This window comes from Oreochromis niloticus, linkage group LG6 (assembly GCF_001858045.2).
Source record: "Oreochromis niloticus isolate F11D_XX linkage group LG6, O_niloticus_UMD_NMBU, whole genome shotgun sequence".
Lineage (NCBI taxonomy): Eukaryota > Metazoa > Chordata > Actinopteri > Cichliformes > Cichlidae > Oreochromis > Oreochromis niloticus.
In genome coordinates this window covers 29,829,285-29,855,308 of record NC_031971.2, presented here as the reverse complement: position 1 = coordinate 29,855,308, position 26,024 = coordinate 29,829,285, and the positions used below count along the sequence as shown (strand labels likewise).

Sequence of the window (26,024 nt, the reverse complement as noted above, 5' to 3'; positions counted from 1 at the left end):
TTCAATTTGAACAAAAACTGATGCAGATAAAAAAACTTGAATATGAAAAAATATTTAAATCTATTTTCAACAGTTATAAAATAAACTGCACTTTTATTTTTGGAAGCAGCATCTATTCCAGAGCCTACAATTTGGCTTATTTTATCTTGTCATATCATATGTTACTCCAGTGGCTGATTGAGGTTGACCATAAAGCAAAGACTATATATAAAGATGAATGACATGACATCACCCATTGTTATGTGACATCCCATTCTGAAGCCCCACCAACGTGATCTTAGCTTTTTGAAGCCAAACATCATGAGCAGTGTTAATTGGTGGACTGATAATTTTGTTGTTCTTTTTTAACGAAAACAAGATAATAACTAAATAAAACCTAAAGGACGAACACTATGAAGAACACTATGTACTGACACTTTCATCAACAAATAAAAACAAGATGAAAATGTTCTGGGAAGATCAGATCCGATCAGGACTAATTAAGTTGTGTTAAATATGGGATGAGTTTGGAAGTTACCTATTGAGAGGTAATTTTCTTGTGCAGTAAAGTTAGATACACGTTTCATCTTCCCCTGACAAACAGGAGCAAGATCTCCCATGTTCCCTGTTTCTCATGAAGACGAGACTGAAGGCTTGGGAGTAGAAGTATTGACACCTTTCACATTTGACATCAAGGAAAATAAGACCGTAAACTGTGTGGAGCAACTCTCTTTATGACTACAGCTAAAAAACTTCTTTTTTTTTTCCCAGTATGACTAAGACTAAATCTAAATTTACCGTCAAAATTAACGTTGTTCATGAGTGTGGGGTAGATATGACTGTGGAAGGAGAAGATACTGCAGTCAGTGGCTTAATGACTCATGACTGACAAAATGGTTTATCATCCTTTCCGACCATAATTTACAAAATGATCTTCAAGTTTTGTTTTGTATGACCTGAAACTAAGTGGCTGATCCCATAAACTCAGTAAAGTGTTTACTGAGGTCACAGAGGTGAGGAGCAGAGGACTTATATACAACTGAAAGTCTTTTTGCAACCAGAGGAGCTGCTCTCTGCTTGCCATTACAACAAGCGAAGCTTTACTTTTCCTACCTGGTCTTTATGTTAAAATGTGGACATAGCAAAGGTATTAAAATCTCAGCAAACAAAATAATGAATTTACAGCCTTGTCCAGCAAATAGTTTAGTTATCTCTAGATAATTTCCTCATTTATAATAACTATAAAGGTGGTGATTTTTTTAAATAACTCACTCATTTGGATTTTGTCGAGGCTCCACCAATGCAAGTCACTTTTTTATCCAACAATATCTGACAAATATGGTCCGCTGTGAGGTACGGCCCATTAGCACTAATTAGCAAACTAGATACCAGCCTGCTAACTGAGCTGCATGGGATGCCCCTCTTACTCTCCTCTAAATATGGCTGGAAAAACAAAAAACATGTCAATAATTCTAACCTTACAGCTTCAAAATGCCAGAAAGTAACATAACTGATAATGAAAAAATATTCCAAAAAGTTGATTGTGTTCATCTGGACGTTTCAATCGTTTCGTCACTCATCAGTCTCTGAGACTGTTGAAGTCACTTGGATGAGTGATGTAACGTTTCTCCTACTGAAACGTCCAGATGAACACAATCAACTTTTTGGAATTTCCTAACTTGGATTGAGCATGCATCAAAACATGAAAAATATGAGAATATTGTGGCAACAACATTGAACTAGTTAACATGTCGGGTTTTTTTAAAGACACAATGTTCTCACAACAAAATTATCACTATGTGGTTTGTAGTTGGGGCAGCAGGGTAAGCAGACCAGTGTGTGTGTGTGAAACAGAGCTGGAGACCAGCGTGTTATTGGAGAACCAGAGATGGGTTTGTTGGCTTGTCAGTACACACAGCCAATGGCCTGTTGCCTGTAACCGAGCCCCCACCGTGTCTCTCAGTGTCTTCCTCTTAATTACCCATCATTCCTCTCGCGGCAAGGCCCCTCACAAATTACAGCGCATTGTCTCCTGCCGATCGGCCTGTCATCACGCGGCTCCATGTTTCAGAACGCGGCTCATTGTCGATGGAGAGCAGAGTTTGGGACACACACACACACACACACACATGCATGCACGCACACAAGACCTTCATGTGTCCACATTCACACACACATGCACACAGAGGCCAGGCCCATTAGCGCTGGTGCCAGCTGACTCTGTGACCCAGACAGGTTTCTGCCATGTCAGCAGGGCCAAATGACAGTGCCATGGTAGTAATACCCCCACACGCTATCACACATGCACACACACAAAGTCACGCATGCACATAGACACCATACGGGTGAGCAGAGTGTCGCTTTGGAGAGTTACACATCTTTCTGTTGATCAGCTGAATGACTGCATTTCCCCTGGAGATGAAAGGAGGTGGTACCCCCCTGTTTGCTCTATCAACCAGGATGAGACCGCAACACAACAAAAGCTTCAGTGTTTCCAGCAGGACTCTCCTCGACAGGGTAAACAGAAACGTATGCAAATATTGGGCCTGAGAGGTAAAAGTTTGGCAAAATAAATAAACGTATATAGCACCTTTTTAAATAAGCATCACAAAGTGCCTCACAACAACAATCAACATACAAAATACAAATAAATAACATGTAGCAGCAAATTCTTCTTAATATCAGTGAAACTAGAACTTGTGACCAATGCAAATGTTCTGTCTTTAATAATTTCTTTAACTGTTTTAATCAAACTTTATTCACAGGTTAAACTTGGGTGAGGGGACTTATTTCAGCTGTGGATGAATACACATTTAATGCTCTAGTGAGTATCTGTGGCAGTAAGATGGTGTGTGGGATTAAGTCAAAGGGATTAAGGTAAACTATAGTCTGTGTGCGTTAACTGTAATTAGGAAAGATTGAACAATGATGTTTTTAAACAGATTCAGGAAAATAAAGCTCTATGACAGCTTTAGCTACACAGTCAATATGTGATGATGACAATAAGTTAGACTTTAGCAGTTTTGCTATATGGATTCTATCATGTAGGTAACCTTGAAGGGTCACACTAAAAAAGGTTTTAAAGAAGCAATTTATGATCCAAAATAAGCACTTGTCTTTCCTTAAAAAGATATCTTTTAACACATTGCACTTAAAATTGTGCTATAATTTATACAGTATATCATAAACACATGAACAGATGGATGGATTACTTAAGATATTTGTGCTTCTATGAGATTTATTAGTTTAAATCTGAAGCAAATTATTTGTTGCTGCCGTTTTGTTGTTGTCGAACTCATGTTTTTGGCTGCGATTTAAGATAACATTTGCCACGTGCTGACATGCCTGTCACATCCTCCTCTTCACCTCGACCGACTCACATGCTCCTTTGAACATCACTCTTCTCTGTTCGGGCTCGTTGCAGCTCTGTGAGAAACTTTAGCTGCTCCGCGCGTATGTCTGCCAAACTGTTGCATCAGCCGAGCATAAAAAAAGGAAGGAAAAAAAACTATTGAAAAACAAACACATAGTAAACTTTAATTGTAGGCATTTGCCTTGGGTATGAGGGTGAGGGTTTTTACTGGTTCTCCCTCTTATTAAAATTCAGGCAAAACACTAATTAATAATCACTAGCATATGCTGGGTGAAGTGTGGAATTCTTTTACTGTGGCATTAGGTGCAAATGAGATTAAAAGTACAGTAATGGCTGCTCGGTCCATCCGTTCAACATGTTCACTTTAAAGAGCACCTAAGAGCCTTTTGCCCCTGATATGGGCAAAGGTGTACTAGTCTAGTTTACTTCTGAAGTTCCTTTTTTTAAAATAATCACTTTATTAGGAAAAACAAGAAAACATAGAGCGTCTTGTTTTTTGCTGCATTCAGAATTTAGCACCCCACAGCTCCTAAACAAATGCCACTCAGTTATAAGCAGACGGTCCTCCTTCCCCACTAACTGCTCACTGAGACACATGAAAGCGTTGGTAATTGTGAGAGTTGCTGCATTTATGTGGAAGGTGAGGGGGAGGACGGTAAAAACTAAAAATGGAAGGCTCTCATTGAATTCAATGACTTCCTTCCCCTCTCTGTATGGCTGCTTCAGTCTTCCAAGCAGGGTAAGAGAGGAAAAAAGAAGTCTCCATTTGGCACTGATTAGGGAAGACACAGATTGGAAGGAGGGGGCTTGGAGACCACAGGGGTTACACACATGTATCTGAAGCCGCGACACTTCAGGCCCCCTCTAATTTAGACGTCTAAGAATTTGCTGTATGTGCTGCCTCATGCCAGTAAGTCTCAGCCTCACTGTAAATAAATGGCACAGGGCAGCGTGCAGTCACCCCCATTTGTAAGTCATTAAAATATTTTTTGTGTGACATATTAATTAGAGTGTTCTGTTCGTCTTCTCGCCTGTGCACGAGGAGTGTTGAGGTTCTGCATGCTTGCAAACAAATGTGTTTCAAGTATGTGTGTGTGTGTGGCTTCATTCATGCTGTACAGACAAGATAGTTGTTTATCAGTCTTAACCATCTGTAACACATCATCTCGCCAATTTAAAAAAAATGACACAAGTTTACTGGTAACACTTACTGTGGTTTACTTTCTTGCTCCGAAACAGGGAGGCAGCAGGAATAATTTAGAAAGAAAAATGTTGAACATGCCCAAGAAATAATGTTTAATTATTTAATTGTTCCTATTTTAGTTTAACACTAATTAGTTAAAATGCATGTCCTATAAATTTTATTCTCCACCTTTAAAGACTCTTTTTTTTTAACTCTTCCTTTTAATATGATGGAAAAACAAGTCCCATGCCAAGTAATCAACTTTAAAGGTGAATTAGGAGATTTTTGTAGCTTTTACTGGATTTCGGAGGAAAGCATAACATGCTCCAAACACAACAAGATGAAATTGTCCACTTTCAGTCCCGTCATAATGTGTTGATGAGTAGTATTATATGCAAAAGTCCCAGTGAGTTTCAGTAGGATACCGACTCTCTGTCCTCTATCTACTCCAAAACGTTCTGATTATATTGTCTGGTGTTTGATGCAGGGCAGGTAGGACACATAAATGTTTTTTTCTAGGTGCTCCTCCCTCAGAAAACTCAGTGTTAATGCAACCTATAGGGAACACAAGTGCACGCAAAATGTGCACTGGCGTTGTTGCTTTTCGGTGGTGGCGCAACCATGAAAGTGGAGCTCTCTAATGTGTTCGTTTAACATAAATCCTGACTTTTTCTAACTCTAACCAAGGCTTTTTTTTTTAAATGCCAGAACCTAACCAAACAGTGAATAAACTGAAAGTAAACCGCAAGCAAAAGCAAAAAATAAACAGCTGTCCCACAAGACTGCCCAATTCCAGTGGCTTAATCAAAAGTCCTGTGCTTTTCTGCTCCTCCAATCCACCTACATGTGGATTCAGAGACCGTTACATCGATCATTTCAGATATGATAATAATAATGAACTTTTATCTTGAAAATAGATGCTTGCTTGTGTTGTTTAAACAGAAAAACTCAAAGCTGCAAGTCACAAAACCAAAACAATGCACTAAAAGATACTAAAATGCTCTGAAACATAAGGGGAAGCTCAAAGTTGAGTGCTCCGTTTCTATTGGTTCATTACCTTTTATTTGTTACAAAGTTAATATAAAAAGTTGACTAACTTGGCTTTAAACACACTACCAGGATCAGCGTTTAATTTACCCGTCACATTTATGTATCATGGCTTCAATTGTATGCAAAAGATTTTATTGAAGTTGAGCAGGCTGCAAATAAACAAACGTTTCTGTTTGCAGAAGAGGAAATGTGGGCCATCAAAGAGTTGCACAGTCAGTGCAGTAATTGGAAGAGCAAAGAAAATGTATTTCAGCTTAAAGGTCATTTAAATTGAATTTGTAAATCTCTGAATCTCTTTCTGTCCCTGATACAAATAGAGTCCCTCTAGCATATCTTCTCTCTCTTCATGTGGATTATCGTTGTATCTCTTGGCCCGCTGGAAGAATTATGGCTCTAATAACTTTCATTGGAGGCCCCTGAAGCATCAGTAAAATGTTTACTACAAGAACGCAGAGAGGTCCTTTGGTGAAGCCGTGCGTTCGTTACAGAGCCTTTGACTCAATTCAGTGTGTATAAATATATCCATTTCATTATAGGAGGCCAGTCAAATATTTGTTTCAGCGGTTTTCCCCCCATATAATGTAAATTGCTGCAAGCTGTTGCACTTGGAAAATGTTTTCTCATAATGCCTTTCTGCCTTCACATAAATCACAGCTAAATGTTGCATTCAAATGACTACAGACAGGCAATTTATTCTTGGCTTCCTCGTCCCCCTCCAGAGAGGCTTGTGGCGAGAGGGTCGCTTCGGTTTTTAATAGCGACTGTCATTATTTGTTGACAGTTGTTCATCATCCTTTCCAAATTTATGGTGTTTCCTCAAAGTATTTCTTTGTTTTCTCTGCAGTTATGACCACTGTCAAATGAAGTGAGGGGTGAAAACATGTCAAGAATTAGGCCACTGTGAGGCAATGAGCACATGACATGACATCTTTTTTTTTTTTTTAAACATAATGAGGTTACAGGGAGATTCTTTTAATAACGCCTTTGCTCTAAAAATCCTACTCAGTAAATATCAATAAGGTTTTTCAACGTTTAATTGTCTCACATTTGGCTTCCGTAGTAAACCATGTAACAGGAGCCTGAAACATCACCTCAAATTGACAGTGACATTTCCATTCCCTTTATAAGGGACAATAATGATACATCATCCACAGGCAGCGAGATAAGCCTCTGGTGAAACTGTGGTTGCCTAACAACAAAAAAGCAGGATTGTGTTGTGCAGTGTGAGTGAGCTCTGTATCAGCTTTAACTGGATCTCAGTGGGGTTTGCTGACAGTTGAACCACTGTGTAAGTGGCCCTGAGTTGCCCCACAGAGGGATTTTGGGGAATCTGTCATCAGTGACAATCAAAGCTAATCCTGTAAAAATCCATGTCATTGCTGCCTGTTAACTGAGGCCCTAAATGATTATGACATTGTAGAGCAGAAGTGCAGATGCTGCGTCACTGAGGTTTGGTTGTACCTTTGAATTTGGGAGTAGTGCAGTGGATCCACCTGCCACACCGCCGTTGAAAAGACCTTTATGTCTCATACAACTGGTACACACCCAACACTACAGTGACCTAAGTAATTAGAGGATTATGAAAATAGAATTAGACAACAAATAAATGAACATTATTGCAGTAAAGTGAAGAATTCCCCGTGCAACAAGTACACCAAAAGCTTTTTTTCTTTTTCTTTTTTTGCTAATTACCATTTAGCAATTTACCAATTACCATAATCATGAAATATATTGGAGGTCACACATCCCTCCTAGTAGAGCGTTTGTTGCAGTGAACCACAGCAGAGGTCAAATTGCAAATGCAATGAGTATAATCTGCACAACACTGCACTCTTTTTGTTAATTTACTTGCAAACAGTTAGGACCTTATTTGTTGGGCAATGGCACAATTTTGTATTTTTGCCTCTGTGCACAACCACAAAGGTTGTAAATCAAATTAAAGTGATGACTTTCAGCTTTAGTTTGAGGGATTTTAACAAACTTTTGCATCAACTGCTTAAAAATTACAGCCATTTTTATACACAGTTCCCCATTTTCAGAGGCTTAAAATTCATTGGAGAAAATGACATAATTTTAAAGATGAGGATTGCTTCTCACATGTTGATGAAAATACTTTGCCGTGGGTGATTTTGGACAAAGCTCAGCTTGCGGTAAATTCTGATATCCCACTAACACATCAGGACAGATTACTGTCTTGTGCGTTTCTACCCCACAAAAAATTAAAATATTTGACATTCCTAAGCAGAACAGAGATGTTTCTTAGTGGCTGCTCAAACATTGATACAAAAATGTTGAATAAATTCATTTGGTTTGGGAGGATAAGCGATGGTTCTTGGGCTGTGACACCCTTTTCGGGAAACCCAGAGGCTGGACCGGCTCCCTGGAACATGTCAGGGATTAGAAACTTGTTGGGGGTTGTGAGATGTTGTCAGGGGTCCCAGAATTTGTAGCCACACCCCTGTTCAGTGGTCTGGACCTGGCAAACAATATTCTATCTTTCAAAACTGCTCTTGGTTTTAGGGTCATGAAGAAAAACCCTTGGAAATTAGTTGATGGGAGAACAACAGTAACAGTGAGCTGTAATTCAGTTTGCTTATGAATATCTTGACTTGCACAGGTTTTGTTTTTGATTGTTTGGTTGTGCCTGCGAGCAGGATAACATAAAAATTACCAAGCTGCATGTGGTGAAAGGCGGTGGAGAGGCATATGAAACAGAGGGAAGAGGCTGTTCTTAAAGTTGCAAGAAAGGGCATTGGTGGCAGTTTCATCTCTCATCAAAGTACTAATTTATTCATACTGTATTGATTTTACATTATTTGTCAGTGACTATTTAATCTAACACAACAGTTTTGCATTGAAGAAGGATTGTGGGAAACCAGTTGTTTTCCCTTTGTGGGCAGAGCTTTAAAACATGACAGTGAAGTGATGACAAAGCAGAATAAGTGACACTGGATCCAAAATCATGTTGTTATTCACTTGCTCCTAAATGATAACAGCATGCACACTAAAATCTCAGGGATCGCTTTTCTCCAGCACAAACAGGCATATTGATACAATTTCTACGAGTCTCAAAGTCATTTTTTGCCAGAGGGCACTACACACTGAAGAGATTTCACACTGACACTGTGGACACTCAAGGCAGAAAGTAAGTACTGCACAAAGTTACAGGGAAAAATGCTATTTCTATTTTATTAACTGTTTTGTGTGCTTTAAAGGACAAACAAAAAAGAATCAACACTGAGAGTTCTGGCACGGTGAAGTGCAATGAGTAATTCAATATGAACTTTGTGTTCCTTTAATTAAATGATGGAATCCCAAATATGCTTTGTGTGTCAACACTGACACCAGCAGAGAAAAAAGATGAAGACACCCAGAGGGAGAGAAAGGTCAGTGAGAACATCCTGGAATAAAGAATTGGAGAATCCCACAGACAGACAGACAGGAATACCGCAAACTAAGACAGCAGTAACAGACTGAGATGGAAGTGTTTGTTACTCATAACATCACAAAGGCAAAAGAAGAAAAAAAAGGCAAGCCTCTTAAAGTAAAACTAATTAGTGCACCACAAACAGTTAATCAGCAACTGCTAGAATAACTTTACTGCCTCAATAATGTGACATAATCTTTATTTGTAGAATTACATTTACAGCAATACAATTTACATTTAATGTCCTCTCTGGTGTCTTTACAAGGATAACACTGGACATAAAATTGGTTTGAAGGAATAATGACATTTCCGCTTTTCACTCAAGTTAGAATCAATTGAGAATAAATTCAGTTGGTTCCTCAATTAAAGTAATAAAAATCCTGTGATGTGACCTAACAGAGGAGAATTTGTATTTTTTTTTCTTCTAATAATCAAGAAATGTAGATAATAAAAACAGCCCACTATGGAGATTTTCCTGCTCAGTCATGTCAGGATAGCCGACCATTATTCAGGAACACACATAAAACAAAGATCGGGTGACACAGAGACATTAAAACCACTCAAGTACAGACACAAAAGAGCCACAAGGATCAGATGGGTTTTCAGTCTGCAGATGTTCGACTCTTCTATCGGTGTTGTAGTACATCAGGCTCAAGTGTGTAATTTAGACTTTATGTTGAAGTCTTACGCCAAAATAAGACTGTTTCCACCTGCAAAATCTGTGGATGCCCATTGGGAGCAATAGTAAAAATGATTCAAAGTATCCAGAGTTGTGCAAATGATGTCATGTTGCTTTTCTGAGTGTCTTACTATGATTTGAACATGACATGAATACCGTTGATTATAATAAATAGCAAACACAGACAGCATATAAATCTTCATAAAACTGATGGCACAGCTCTGGTAATAGATGAAACCAGATCTTGTCTGCATACCTTGATTGAAAAACAAATGTAAAGACACTCTGGCTTTTAGGAACAGTTTTCTACACATTTCTGTAAGACTCAAATGACATTTCTGCCTCATCACACTTTACATTTGTCCTGCAGATGTTCGTTTGCCGATAACTCATCCTGTACGAGAGCTAGCAGGCCGAGTCATGCATTCAACAGATCACCATTAATCACATTGTGACCTTCCTCTCAACCAGGTCCATCTAAAGCTCATTCATCCCCATTTGCCATGCAACTCTGCGGGTCGATAATTGGCAAAGCAAAACACAGATTAAACCCAATTTGGAGGGTTTCAACTTGAAGCTTAGCAGAGACGGCCAGGCTCAGGCTGAACTGGAGTTCACTGGTCTCTGGTCCTGTCTGAGGCTAAACCAGGAGGGGACCACAAAACCTAAATCAAACCAGCCTGTTCTCTGTTTGTGTTGCATGCATGTGTGTGTATGTGTGCGCGTGTGTGTGTGTGCAAAGCATGCAGCATTGTGCTTCACCCTGCAATGGCATCACTAATAGAAACCAACTTTAAGCATTCAAACTTCGTTTGTCTCATTAACCTATTAGCTTAAAGCTTAATTACAGGATGTCGTAAAATGATTTGGTCTATGAGTAATGACAATATTTCAGCTCCTTAATGGCCAGAACAAAGCAAACTAAAGCTAAGTTAAGCAAAGCCGGTTGTTTTTCTTCCTCACGGCATGTCTGGGCTGCAGCTTTGGGCCTTTACCTCGCTGTGTAGGTCGGATAATTGTTTACTGGCGAGGTCTTCATTGCATGAGGGCAACATCACGGCAGGAAAACAAAACTAATGACTAATTTCATGGCTATTGAGTCATTTTAAAAAGACCATCATGAGGATTAACTTTAAAAGGGCAACTGTTCCTAATCTGACAGCAGGTATTCAAGTTATGGTTCAAAAGGCATAATTACACTTGTAAAGTGAAAAACAAAGAAGGGCAATAAAACATCTTTTTTTTTGTGATTTCAAACAGGCAAACATAAACCATCTTGATTCTGCTTATCAAGCTAGTGGTTCAAAATACGCAGAAAGAACATCCCTCTTTGCAACAATGGGAGATGACCCCTAGGTGGCAGTGTGCCTCATGAAACCTCTACCACTGTAAGTACATCACTCCAATTACAAAACCTACTCAATCGTCCTTGCTTTTATTATCTCTGCGGGACAACGAAACTGGATGACAGTGCGTTCGAGCGCTCGATAAGTTATGATCAGCTGCCTCGGCTCTAGCTCATGCCCTTTAAACAGCAGCTTGATAGGATCTGTGAGGCTCGCTGAGCATGTATAGTGTTACTCTCATCAAAGGGGGCTGAATGGGGGTGAATGGAGGATGATGTGTGTACTGCCTCTGCTTAGTGGAGGCATTTCCAGCTGGCGCCAGGGCAGAGGAAACCCACTGAGACACACAACAACACACACAGACACAGGGGTCAGCTTGGATTCACCCTCCTCCTCCACCACTACCTCCTCCATGCCTCTTGGCCTCTACCGCCTCCTCTTCTTCTGCTCAAACCCTCACCCCCCACCTACACTTCCCAGGCCTGGCCGCCTCTCATCTGCTCTTTCTCTTTTCTTCTATTTGTCCTTCATTTTCTTTGCTGTCTTGTTTTGTCATCCTCATTTGCCCCGTCGTCCAACTTCTAAGAGTTAAAATGCTTTAAGGAGCCAGCTAACGGACAAAATAAGTTCTTTGCTGACTGTGAACAGGAAGAGAGACACTCCACCTTGCAACAAAACATACAAAAGTGGTCACATGATTAGTCACGTGTTTGAGCAGGTAGAGACAAGGATTTCCCCTTTGATGTGTTTTGTTAAATGGTAAATGAACTGGTTCTTAAATAGCGCTTTTCTACTCTACTACTGCTTGAGCCCTCAGAGCACTTTATACTACCAGCCTCATTCACCCATTCAGACACAAACATTCAACCATGCACTTCTAATGCTTTGTATCTAACATTCACACTCCAGTGAACACATCAGGAGCAAATTGGAGTTCAGTATCTTGGCCAAGAATACTTTGGTATGTAAACCAACAACTTCCTGCTGGTAGATGAACTGCGCTACTGCCTGAGCCACAGCCAGCTTTATTTTATCTTATTTATTATTGATTAAAATAAAATGGGAAATCAACAATAGACTGAAATATTTTTACTTATTGTGTGTATTTATTGCATGTATGAATAATGGAGGAATGAAAGTATGTTGTTAGCAGACAGAATATATTAAATAACGTATAAGAAGCAGCATAAGAACAGTTCAAACAAAACAAAATCAGAACATGTTTGTCAACGCGGTTAGCTGGTTAACATGTTGACGCCCTGCAGCCCCACGCTCGGGGCGATGTGCGGTAACTCGCTAACAGAGATTTGCCGCGTTAATGCGGTTATGGCATTAACGTAATTTTAACGAGATTAACGCTGACCGCACTAGTTTTTTGTTGGGTTTTTTTTACAAGTTGCATGCCATTAAACATTTACATGAAATGAAAAATGTAGACAAAACCACAATTTTCCCAACTAAAAATTACAGTTTGCTTTAAGTATTTCTATATCCACATGTCTGAAATTCTTTATGCTTCCTGCTGATGTCTATTTCTATTAAGAGACCATGATTGCTCATATTTAAGAGCACTTAATCAGTTTGAAATCAGATTAATAGTTTCTTTTCATAAAGCAAAAGATTGGCAGATTTGTGCATGTATATAGTAAACAACTGGTTGGCGTTGCTTAACATGAAGAGTGAGCTAAAAACATGATGTCTGAATGAACCAAATCAACCAATCAGCACCTTTGAAGCAGAGCAAGGCTCTTTTTTTCACTTGGACTCCTTCTGAATCTCTGCTGGCTGCCTTGGCGAAAACTCAAGACCACAGCAGAACCTCATCTGTACCTGTCATGTTATCAAAAAACTGACAACTAAAGTATTGCTGCTCAGTGTACATCGAGACACAACAGGTAAAATTGATAGGTTACATAAATAATACTGATCATCTCTTTATTAAGCAAAGCTCTGCTGGGAATCCTTAAGTCCTGGTGGGGATTTTACTTTTCCATACGTTTCTGTCTTAACATTGCTGTTGCCCTGGGATGCCCCCTTCATGAATGTGTGTGTAAATGGGTGAGTGTGGCTTGTGGTGTAAAGTGCTTTGAGTGCTCAATAAAACTAGAAAATTGCCAGTCCACATGCCTTTCCCTTGAGAGGGATAATGCACCCTAAGACATGCACAAAAACGCAGAACTGCTCAGGGTCGGCTTGAGGAAAACAAGGTGTTGTTTTGAAACGCCCCAGATCCAAATCTGATCGATCATCCTCTGGATGCAGTGGAGTGACCCAAATGGGCCCTGTCTGTCTGTGTATAGCCCCTATCTTGTTGGATGGGTTGCCAGATTTCCCATATCCATGCCCAGATTGATTGGTGGTATAGCAACATGAGGAGGACCAACAACAATAACAGGTTTTTAAGTAATGACTGATCAGTAGATGTTACTCCTTCTCTGTGTCTTTTGGAGCCACACCTACCTTTGTTTACTCTTTCTTCTTGAAAAGCTGACACTGCAGCCTGAGAGGCACACAAACAAGGAAGAAAGTACTTACATCAGTGACATCAGAACTCAGAGAAATGCAGTTCTGGTGCGACGCTAACAGCTAAATAACTCTTGGCATAGCCTCCCTCACGATCTTCATTGGGAACGCAGGGGAAGGGTGGGGGGACTCCAAGCGGTCAGAACAAATTAAAAAGCCAACCTGCTATTTTACTGTTCAGATCTGTTGATGCTATAAAGCAGGAAAAATGGGCTTGGCCGCCTTTACGTGACTACTCGGCTGATTTTACGTGATTTTCCTCGGGCCCTGAATCTAAGCCCTTTTGGCACAACATGCTATGCCTTGACCAAGCATGGGACCTGTAAATGCACCAATAAATATTTTTTAGCACTTTATTTAATTCCATGCTTTGGGCCAACAGCATCTCAAAGTATGTCACTCAACAACAACAGTGAGGAGGAGAAAAAAAAGGACCCTAAAGGCTAAACAGGGTGTAATGTAGATTTAATTAACAACCTAGGCACAGCGTCTCTCTCTCTCTCTCTCTCTCTCTCTCTCTCTCTCTCACACACACACACACACACACACACCTTCAAGTCTCTGAGCCACACATCACTGGGTTTACAGCGATGGTGTGAAAATATGTGAGTGTAAATGAGATGCAGACAGGCTCACAGCAGTGAACCCAGCAAAGAGAGAGAATAAGAGGATGTGGCTTGGCTTTGAATTGCTAAACTAAAGTTTGAGGAGATGGAAAGAGTCATATTTTGAATTCTATGCATACTGATCATCTTTGAGCAACAGAGTGTAAACGGAGCCGAACATTTTTCTTCTGCCGGTAATTCAAGATTAGATTTTTTTTTTTATATATTAAAAAATATGCACTGACCCCTTTTTCCTATGTAGCTCAAAAAGCAGGAATGTGTGGAAAGCATTTAAAGTGTCTTTGCAGAAATAGTTAATCACAAAGAGCAGTTCTGTATTTAAAATATACTTGGCTATATGCATGTTTTATAAGTAAAATGTGTAACAAAAGTTAGTCAAGAATAACTGAAGGAACAATTACAAGCTGTCTCTGATTTATTTTCAGAAACAAACTCACTATAAAACCTGTTTAGTGATTCATTAGCTTGATAAAATGAAGCAAAATTTAAAAATAAATAAATAATGATTACTTAAAGAATATTTATAACATTTGTGTCACTTGAGGCCCTGTTTTATTTATCTAGTTTGTACTAGTGAAAGTCAGTGAGAAACTTCTGCTGACTATCACATCTGGTAAGATTCTGTGTATTCTATTGTCATCATATACTTGATATATATTTTTTTTTCATTATATTTTCAGTTTCATATATATGCCATAAGGAATGTGGAGCGAGACGGGGAATGACACCACAAAGAGAGTGGGGCTCACATGCTGCAGGAGCAGACCTTATACTGCGGTTACTAGGTGAGCTCCAGAGGTGTCATATATTTAACATACATATTTTAAAAGATCAAAAGTTTTGTACTCAATAACAAAAAAATAATACCTGTTTTTTTTAAAGAGGCATATATCAAGTATAATATAGTCCCTCAAATATCTAGTAGAACTAAATTATCCTGTCATTGTGTGACATGAAAAATGTTTGATGTTTTCCAGTCAATAAAGTTTTCCATCGCATGGAGACTTACTTTGTTACATATGTAACAGAGAGGAGAGATGGTCTCTAACTCGGAGAACCAAGGTTACAGCGTAACCGTACATTTAACTAAGTTTGAAGTTGCTGGCCTACTGCAAGTTCTGTTTGGACATCCTTGTGTTAATAAGTGAGATAGAATACCATATTGATTTCATGTTAATAATAAAATATGAAAAATAATCCAGTAACTGTGTTACACTTTGTACAATATGTGGATGAAAAAATACTAGTAGTAAAAAAAATGAAAGTAATTATAGGTTACTAGTCAACACCACAGTGTGTGGCTACCAAAGCATAAAATTAAAGGAGAAACGAAAAAGAAAAGCAATTACCATTTCCAAAATAAATCTGATATCTTAATAGCGCCTAATTACTATGTTTGGTTTTGTGCACTAAAATGATTGCATTACATCCACTGAAATACACTCACCAGCCACTGTACTATGCACACCTGTACATAGTACAGTGGCTGGTGAGTACTGGGTTGGACCCACTTTTACCTTTGCCTGAGTTCATGGCATGTATTCAGCTGGAAACATTCATTAGAGATATTATAGACATGATTGTGTCACACAGTTACTCCACATTTAAACAATCCACAGTCACTACTAAGTGACCTAAAGTATTCACATCATTACACTGACCACTGATATAAGGCAGGATGGATCCATGCTTTCAAGTTGTTCTCATCAAATTCTGACCCTACCAACCAAATGTCACAGCCAAAATTTAGACTCATCAACGGCAACATTTTTCTTCTGTTGTCCAAGTTTGGTGAGTCAGCGTGAACTGCAACCTCAGTTTCCTGTTCTTAGCTGATAGGAGTGGCACCCAGTGTGCTGTTCTGCTGATGAAGCCCATCTGCTTCATGTTTTGATGTGTTGTACATTCAGAGATGCTCTTCTGCATATTTCATTTGCAACAAGTGGATATTTGAGTTGCTGTAGCATCAACAAGTCATTTTTACCCAGAGAACTGATGCTCGTTGGATATTTCTCTTTTTTCCAACCATAAAACCTTGAGATGGTTATGTGGGAAAATCCCAGTAGATCAACAGTTTCTAAAATACTCAGACCAGCCAAACACTATGCCATGTTTAAAATAATCTAACTTTCTTCCCCATTCTGAAGCTCAGTTTGAACTTTGGCAGGTCGTCTGGAGCATGTCTACATGTCTACATGCTTTGCTGCCACGTGATTGACTGATTAAATATTTGTGCTAACGAGCAGTTGAACAGGTGTACGTAAGAATGTGGCCAGTGAGTGCATGTTAACTTATTGTTGGTAAAACTGTTTTATACAGAATTAGATAATTAAATTAACCATAAGGGAAGACTATGTTTGAAAGCTCTGACAAGGACAACTTTTACTGCGGAGGACAGAAACACCTAATGATTAAAATATCATCAGTGATGGCAAGTTATTAATTCAGGTCATTAGTAGCAATGACTCTAAATCATCATTGCCGGTTCTGAGTGAGAGAACTCAACACTTCAGACATTTATTTCTGTTCAGTCGGTGACATCAGAACAGATGTGCCTGATGTAAATGTTTGGCAGTTAAACCACTGGAAACAAGCTGTGCTGTGATCTCACATTCATCCGACTCACATGAAAAGTTCTGTTCCAAAATAAGATTAATGCCATTTGAAAAAAACGAATGAGACAAAAAGAAAAGTCAAGAGAAATTCTTCATACTTCTTACATCGGCAATTTTCCAAACTAAACCTTTGAGTCAAGACACATTAAATACTGTACAGATATATTATTTGTTAATTAAATACATTTAAAAAACATAGAAGCTTTTAACACATAATTAGCACTTATTATATCTACTGTATGATTAGAGCAGCTTATTCATACATCAGGATCATGATAAGTTAACCCTGTGTTCACCATAAAGGCTTTTACATAATACTTATAGCAACATAAGTTAAACAAGAACAAAAACAGAACAGAATGTAATTGGCTACTGTTCACAATAAGCGTAGCTACATGAACATACAGTACAGGTTTTGTTTGTAATAATACATTAAAGGCTCTTAAGCTGTATCTATCATTACAGAAAGTAGCTCACATCATAATGTGACATAACAGGAGTCATCAAATGAGGAGTGGATTCATAAAATACTCAAGCGTGTTTAAGTGATGCATACTTAATTGTGTTTTGTATTTAATTAATACTGATTAAGTTAACTTTTCTGGAAATTAATTACAAAGCCAATAACCCATTATGACAAAACTGTTTCCCAAAATCTGAATTTGGCTTTAACCTTACACAACTGGAATTAAAAGTCTAGACATAATAAGATGTGGGGTCAGCTAAATTCAGTAAAATGGAAAATGTCTTAATAGTCAAATTATGTGCACATTCAATAATGACTTCATACATTCTGCTCTAAGACTAAATCAGAAGACGAGGCAAGATAACAAGGCAGCGCGATGAGGGGAAACTCATTAAAAACTTATCCTCACTTCTCACTGCAAGTTCTCGCCTTGCTTCTCTTCTCTCACCTCCAACTCACTCAGATGAGTACACATATAACCCAGTATATGCATACATACACCGCACATGAATGCAAACATGCACACATGGGCTCATACTAATGTAAGCATGAACAGTGAACAGTATTTACATGAGTGCGGACACACACGCCGGATCCAGACTTTAGTCATGACTCAGTAACGCTGTAAAAGTCATGCACATTCCTGCCTTTAACCACAAGAACTCACCACACGCACGCATGCCTTTACATTGGAGCACCAGTATAAGCGAGTGATTCAGTGAGCTGTCTGAGGGAAGAAAAAAAAAATCCAAACGCACACACACAGATGAAAAATAAAGTAAGATAACATCCACCATGCCCCTCATCGTCATTTTCTCCCCTAACACATTCTTCACTCATCTGCTTCCAGCACTCCTTTCAGCGGTTCGCTGCCTGGTTTGGTCACCTCAGCCTCCTTCAGAGCGCTGATGACTGGTAACCATGGCGATGGCAGCTCAGGTCCGCTCCTCTTGACCTGGTTTAGGTGGCTGAGAGCAGCGTACAGTCCGGCGTTGGTGCCGCCGTGCACACCTGGCTCCTGCTCCTGCTGCTCTGTGTAGTACATCTCCAGAGCTGCAGGGGTGCAGTGCTTCTGCTGTTAGTAAGAAGTATACAAATAGCTTTGGTGTTTTCAGTATTACTCACACACTGATTTGACATCATCATCATAGAACAAGATAAACTGCAGATTTCCTCCACCTGGTCCAATAGGAAGCAATCTGTTTTATGACTAGGAAAGTACAGTCCATGGAGATGAAGGCAACCATTCATTTACATCATATTAGTTAGATATTAAATATACAATTATGACTGATAGTTTTCTGTGTCTGTTATAGAGGTGTTTAACTAAAATAATGTTTAATTGTATTCTGATTTATATCCGTGCTCTTCTGAATGTTTCACCTTGTTGTTTCATTTTCAATCATGCGTGCAGCTGCTTTGAGCATTCTGGTTGTCTACAAGAACAACTTACAAAAATGTATTGAAAAACGTAAACCAGCAGCTACTGTCATAGGTTGCTGTTTGGCTTTGCACTTTTGGAAGAAGCTTCTGAAGCTTGAGACAATAACTAAGTAATCCTGGGTCGAATGTTGCCTGTTTTCACACGCAATGCACATCAAACTGCTGAGTGGAACATTTGCATTTCACATACATTAGGTGGGGCTGGAAAGAGTTAAAGTGTAAAACCATGTTTCAGTCCTGTTCAGGAAGTTGTATTACATCCACATGCTATAAACCACATTCAGATTATTTTCAAATGCTGTTTCAGAGGCTAAGAAAACAATATACGTAAAAAGTACTCCAGAGGATAATTGAGGCTTTTGAACATACAGGGAAGCATCAGAGTGTGAAGAAATTTTACAGACAGAAATGTAATACAGTTGAGGGTGTTTAAATGCTTGGTGCACAAACATAATTAAAGATTCATATCCCCAATAAGCCTTCACTTGAGGCTAAAGCATCCTTCAGAACATCCTTAAACTCACGTTTACCTAATAGAATTAAAGATACATAAATTATGTGGGTGAATTAAAACAAGACACTGAATGCCCGTCCTATTATGGTTGTGTTTTGAAAAGGGCCCATGTAAGTAGCCCTGACCTTGCAAGTCTTTCCCTTAAGGAGGATCCACTACGTGACCTTCCCTAAAAGCAAGGAGTCAAGCCTCTGAAAAGCACAGCAGTGACTACACCACCCTCCACCTTCCATCCTCTTTTTATGTCTCTAACAACACATTAGCAGGGGGAAAAAATGCTAAAAGCAACTGTAACCGGCAAAAACTTCAAAAGCCTTGCCGGAAGGTCCTCCTCCCATCCCCCCCCCTCCCTTCCTTGCTTCCCCCCCTCACCGTTAAGCCTTTAATCACAGTTTAGTCACGCTCAGCTCTAATTAAAGACCCCTACAATTCACAAGCGGGCATCCCAATCTCTGCCTGACCAGAAAGTAGGCTGTCACTCCCTTCCCTTCCTTCCCCCACTCTCTCTCTATCTACCCCACTCTCTCATTTTCCACTGCGAGACAGGCCCTTTAACTAACATTCGCGGTTGTGCTGATTTGGTGCACGATGCCTCCAAGGTGTCGATTGCAGACAATGAGTTTGTGTTAGTCCTGAAGTGACTGAAATGAGAGTGTGTGGAGAAGAAAACACCAGACAAGCTGTACTGTAGACTGTCGAAGTACTCCACACAGACTACTGAGACAGTAATAAGTTTGTGATATAGAAAGATGAGACTATGACCTTCTTCAGCTGATCTCTGCTATGCTGCAAGAAGATAATAGACTATCTCCGATAATTTGCTTTCCAGTGTTTCCTTGAATCATATAAAAAAAAAATCAGTATTTTTACATCTGTGTGTGTGTGTGAGACAGTATTACTTATGTTGTGGGGACATAAATCTGTTTAAACAGTCATGTCATGAGGACCTGCCAACCTTCTGAGAAATGAAAGTTTTAAAATATTTCATAACGTAAATTTTTACTTTGTAGGTTGAAACTATAATTTAAAATTTAGTCATAGTTAGAAAATGAATGTAAATCAGGGGAAGGATCTGACTTTGTGTGGGCATGTGTGCAGACACATGGTTACGAGACATATGTTTATGCTAAGCGTGGTGTTTGTAAAATAAAGAAGCTCGCTGTGCACACATGGATACGCTGCCCACCTTCAAGATGAAACCCTCTGGGCAGGTAAGCTGGTCGTACCACATGGCTTTGTACATGAGCAGAAGGAGCAGGCTGGTCAGAAAGGCCAGAGTAATGAGGATCAGACCTGTGATCTGAGGAAAAACACACAGTTATACAGAATGTAAGACAATACTTTTCACTTCAATTCAATTTTATTTATATAGCGTCAAATTGGATTCCTCCTATGTCTATGGCCTTTAGCCACCAGGTGCTTTAGCTCCTGACAGAGGCTATATGTGAAGATGGTGACAGCTCCCACTGAGAAATTATCTATTGGACTACCATGTTGAAGCCTTCACTTCAGCATTTTTACCATTGCCATTTAGTTTTTTGCTTTTTTATAACCGAACATGATGAGCAAAAGAATGGATCTAATTGAGAAGTCGAGGATGCTACACATGATCATACAGCTGTGACCTATCAATTGGAAGAATAGTAAATCCTGCTTATTGTAAATATAATTTCCAAAAGAAACATCATGCTGGATTGAAAAACACTCCAAATTAGTTACTGAGAACATGAACACATTATTTTGGCAATAAATCAAACGATAATTAAAGTCATTCTTTCACAGTTTCCTATTCAAACATTTCTGAAAGCAGAGGAGCCAGACGAGCCTTACAACTCCTGTTTTCATGATATAATAGGTTGTTGATATGATTAGCGATATGATTATTTAACTTTTCTTTGAGAAAACACCACGAGCAACTTTCATATTAAATGAATGAGGCAACATATTACAATCTGTTATGGAGTTCTTGAGCCGTTTCAAATAGAATGAACAGCTTAATTACAGAGCTCGGCTCTACGCTTTTTAGCAATCAATACAGTGCATTTGCTGGGGACTACTTTCAGCCAGGCATTAATACACATGAAATGCTCTAATGAGGATTTCCAGGAGCAGGCCATTGCACATGAGATGGATTCAAAACAGTGCTAGTGTTTATTAAAACAAATGCAAAGTCCATCAAGCACTACGCGCTGAACTTAACAGAAACACAACACAGATTTATAGTGAATATACATGTGTGAAGATTTTCACCCTTTACCTTGGCCTTCTCAGAGACATCACTGTAAAGGTTGATATTCAGCTTCTTAATGTTGGGAAAATACAGCTTGTTCTTCTTCTTCTGCTGCAGCTGGTACTGTGTTGACGTTTTCACAATGACCTGCAGCAGAGGGAATGCACTGTCACTGCGAGTTTCCTGGAAAAAGCTCGGAATTCCTATTAATCCATTATGGTTGATCGAGGATGCCCTCAGTTTTCAGCACAGGTTCGGCAATGCTGCTACCACTGAACACCATGATGGTTGTGTAAAAAATAAAAGCATCATTTGCAAAAGCAGATCGTTTTAATGATACGTTAAAAACACATTTGGGAACTACAAAGTGTTTTTATGTTAATGTTTCACCACCGTCTACTGAGCCTGTAGAACATCCTGTGCTGCTAAGAGCATTATCAAACAAAATATGATTCTGAGAGCTTTCTTCTTGTGTTATGTATTCAAAGAGGCGCTTGCAATGCGTGGGCTGGTGCCAAGGTTTTAACCTGGGATGGTAGGCAAGGAGAGGTAAATACAGCACTCTCGGTGTTGGGGTTTAAGTGAGGACGTGTAAGTATGCCCACATGAATTTAAATATTGTTTGTCGTAATCTGTTGGGTATTTGTGTAATGCTGTAATGCATAGTTCTGTTGCACCCAGTGTTCAACTTGGAAACAGTATTTTAGAAAACAGAAGTGGGCAGGCACAGAAAAAGAACAAGGAGGAGTACAATTTTACCTTTTCTGCAAAAGGCTGCTGGAGCTGGTTGACCTCCAGGGGTGTGATGAGGGGGATGTTATCAAAGCCATCGTCCGCAGATGGATGCTTCTCCAGCTTATCGGACAGATTGCTGCCCAGCTTCACCATAGCTGCTCGTCTGTCTGAAAATGACCGGACGGATCTCGGAATCAGGGACAGATTTAGTCAGACTGAGTGTTTTTGTAACCAAATGTGATAGAGCTGCTTGAGGAACCTGCCAGGACACAAGAGGAAGTGAGAAGATAACAGTCTGATGAGGATTAATGGGCCAGGATAAGAGAAATATACGCTGCATCAAAAGAAGAAACAAGCATGAAAATTAGTTTTGAGTCATTTTAGCAGCACAGCTGAAGATAAGGAAATGTGTGTTGGTCTACCACTTTTGCTCAAAGCAAATTACAGCAACAATGACTGCACCGAGTGACATTATTTTATAAATATAAACATAATATATCCCACTGACTTTGTCAAAACAGCTATCGGATGCACTGCCATCACATCTGCCTCATAAAAACATGTAATCTTTGGCGAGATCTTTAATTTGAAGTGGCCACGTTCAGGCCACTTCTAAGTTTTATGACTAAATTAAAAACTAACAAAATCAATGTTATTGCCATAATGCAAAGCTGCACTTTGTGTTTAATATTAAATGCATGCTAAATTCTTGCTAAAACAGTGAATAATGCATTTGATAAATTTTAAAAACACTGTTATTGTGAGCATAGCTTGCTGACATGCACAGAATAACAACCAGTGTTTGTTTAGAAGTTATTCTGGCTAACACTATGTATACATGTATTAAATGTTTTAAATGACTATTTCTTGGCGGGGAAGAGTCTAGACATTTTTATTCTTTACGCTAAGCTACCCAGCTGCCTACTTAACTAAATGTTCATAGTATAGTCCTGGAATCATATTATAACACTTGACAGAAAGCAATTTAGCAGATTTCAGGCTATTTCTTGACTAACTGCCTTTTAAAACTGTCGACACATGACGCAAATGACTTTGATCATATTGTTACAGTCCATTGTTGCATGGAAACCTTAGTTCCTGGCATTTATGGGCATGTTACTTTGGCACATACCACCCACCAACGCATTGTTGTAGATAAAGCACACTCCCCAACGGCAGCAACCTTCCCCAGCATGCCACACTGTAAAAACTGCTCAGTTTGAGTCTTTGATGAGAAACTCATCAAAGACTCATAAGTCTCACAATCTCGTCAAAGCACCTGCGGGGTGTGCCAAAATAAACCTCATCAACGGAAGTCACACTCAGTAACTCGTGGGACCCAAAGGATATGCTGCTAATGTCCTGGTGCTAGACACAATATTAGGTTTGAATGTTGGGGCTGATCAGTGCGGTAATAGCTCGAGGACATACAGTATTTAAGTAACTCAGAGAAACCGACTTTGTTTCCTGTTTATCCAGCCCAACAGTCTGGAGTAAACATATTTCATTATTACTCTGTATCTATGAATCTACTATCTATCCATCTCTTCCTCCGGCCTCTCACTTTTAATGTTTATAGCCAACATATACAAACTTTATTCTCTCAGTGCTACTCTGCTCAGATAACTGTCTGATTTCTTTTTCTCCTCTGACGATGAGCTAAATGTGGAGGGAAGAGGTGAAGAGCCACTTATCTCATTCACGCATTGCAACACAACACCTTCCCCCAGCAAAGGACGCCACTGGCCCACTGATGCCAGTGACTCACAATGATGATACACACCAGGAGGCAAAGAGCTAGAGTTTGTATGCTGCTGGAGAAATCCCCGGTGCTCAGGAAATGTGTTTTTGATGAAGGGGATAGAGGATCATTTACTAAAGCCTCTAGTCCGTCATCAAGTGGAAAATGCATATGAAAATATTTTTAACTATGTGATAGTCTTCTACTAAACATTCTCAGCATTTTCGAAAACAAAAAACCCCCATTTGGACATTTAAAATCCCTTTTTAGGTAAGATCTTGACTGACTCTAGGGTATTACTCAAGACTACAACACATATTTCTTGATGAGTGGGTGGTTATAATGTGGTCATCTGCGCTGACCGCCATTTTTCCTCCCCACGGTTGGAGTGAAGTGCGGGTGCGATGATTCATCCTGAATCTGTGATTAACAAATGAGTCGAGTGCTGCTGTCAAACATTCAGTGTTCCCACACCCTGACAGGAAAGGAGTCCAGAAATTGAAGGAGCTGCAAATGACATCCTACAAATTCACAACCACGACTCGTTTCAATCATACATACAATTATACTGTAAAAGATTAATAATTGCTTCACAGTTCTATCCATCACCCATATCTGACACACTGAAGGAGACTTGAAGCTGTCTAAAGGTGAATACATGCTGTGCTATGAATAGGTAGCAGAGTGTTTGCTACCTGCGCCTGTCAAGTTCTTCAGGGTTCACTGGTCATGCATATCTAAACTTACTGCATTGAAGACTGCTGCTGCAAGATACACAGGCTGTGTATGCAATAATCAGAGACCAGAAATATGGATTGATAAAACACATTTCTGTGCAGTTGTGTTTTGAATTATTGGACTATTTAAACAAATATTGCAAACTTATATTCTTATATATCGTTCTTCCACTGTTTATTTTCTACATTATTGTTTTTAATGAACTGCAGACTTAATTAATACCCATAGGAGACGAGGACAATCACAGAATTTAAGTGCAGCCTCTTATATAATGTGGAGGTATAGGGAAAATTGCAACGCATGTCAGTAACACATACAGTCCCATGGAGCACTCAAATCAAGGTTTTATTGTTGTCCATTCATTCCCCAAAGAGGATGAAAACCCCCCAATATAAGCTACCTGCACTAAATCACTTAATTGGGCAACGCATATCTAATCGATATTAAATAATCATCCCCCAGCTACATAACCCGCAGCCGATCAGGCTGTTCTTAAACCGCATTCACGTCCGTCTAATAAACACAAATAAGCCGCTGCACCGTCAGAAACACTGAAGCAGAAGGAGGAATAAAAACTTACGGTGGTCTTGCGGGCTCTCCGGTTGCCTGTGGATGGGATCGGAGCTCACCGATGCTGAAGGGGACTCGGTGTGAACGCAGGTTGCCGTGGTGATGTGAGATTCTCGGCAGGACTGCGCATGTAATTCAGCCTGGAGCGGCTCCGTCCTCCAGCAGAAACTGGCAGCTCAATGCGCGTCTGAGCGCGGCTCACGAGGACTTCAGCTGATGTACGTGTGTGAGCCACATATTCATATGAGAGTGTTTGTGATCGAAAGCGTCTGGTTTGTCTCTGAATGGAAAGACGGAGAGACCATTACTTCATCTTGGTTTCCAGGTTTGCGTACATTAACACAAGTGTTGGACCTCAGTGCAGTTTTGTGCTCCTTTTGAAGGATCTTGCACTTTTTACTTGACTACATTTAAGCTACTTGACACCTATAATTTCAGTTTAAGGTGCGCTTTACTTCAAGTCTCGTTATTTAGCATTTTTAATAAGTGTAAAGTGCTTTACAAGCTGACATGCGCTATGTGAGGTGTCCACTAGAGGAGTTAGAATTGCTGATAAAGACATTAATACGCCTTACATCTTCTCACAACTTAAATAAGTTTGTTTCAAACTAAGTGCTTATAAAGTGCTACATAGTGGGATTCAGACAGATTAAGATTTTACACTGGAAAAAAAACCTACTTAAACCAACTTAAATATAATTACACATTTAAAAAGAACCCTATAAAGCAGTTCATATTTAAAATACGAACTGTAAAAGGGAACATTGTGCAAAACCAGTTTTATTG

The 26,024-nt window shown here is 39.4% G+C and overlaps 1 protein-coding gene across 3 annotated transcripts; it reads right to left on the bottom strand.

Moving 5' to 3' along the window:
* Positions 1 to 16,874: 16,874 nt before the first annotated feature.
* caly (calcyon neuron-specific vesicular protein) lies at positions 16,875 to 25,582 on the bottom strand. Of its 3 annotated transcripts, none has more exons than XM_019359738.2 (5): positions 25,249 to 25,582; positions 22,214 to 22,448; positions 21,482 to 21,601; positions 20,411 to 20,524; positions 16,875 to 18,339 (listed from the first exon to the last, which is right to left on the bottom strand). In XM_019359738.2, exons 2-5 carry the CDS (start codon positions 22,340 to 22,342, stop codon positions 18,100 to 18,102), a joined length of 603 nt encoding a protein of 200 aa, XP_019215283.1. In that variant the 5' UTR covers positions 22,343 to 22,448; positions 25,249 to 25,582; the 3' UTR covers positions 16,875 to 18,099. The 3 variants fall into 3 exon arrangements, with proteins under 3 accessions (XP_019215283.1, XP_005454833.1, XP_013129715.1); XM_005454776.4 differs by having other exon boundaries at positions 16,875 to 18,342; positions 22,214 to 22,356; positions 25,249 to 25,578; XM_013274261.3 differs by having other exon boundaries at positions 16,875 to 18,342; positions 25,249 to 25,577.
* Positions 25,583 to 26,024: the final 442 nt, after the last annotated feature.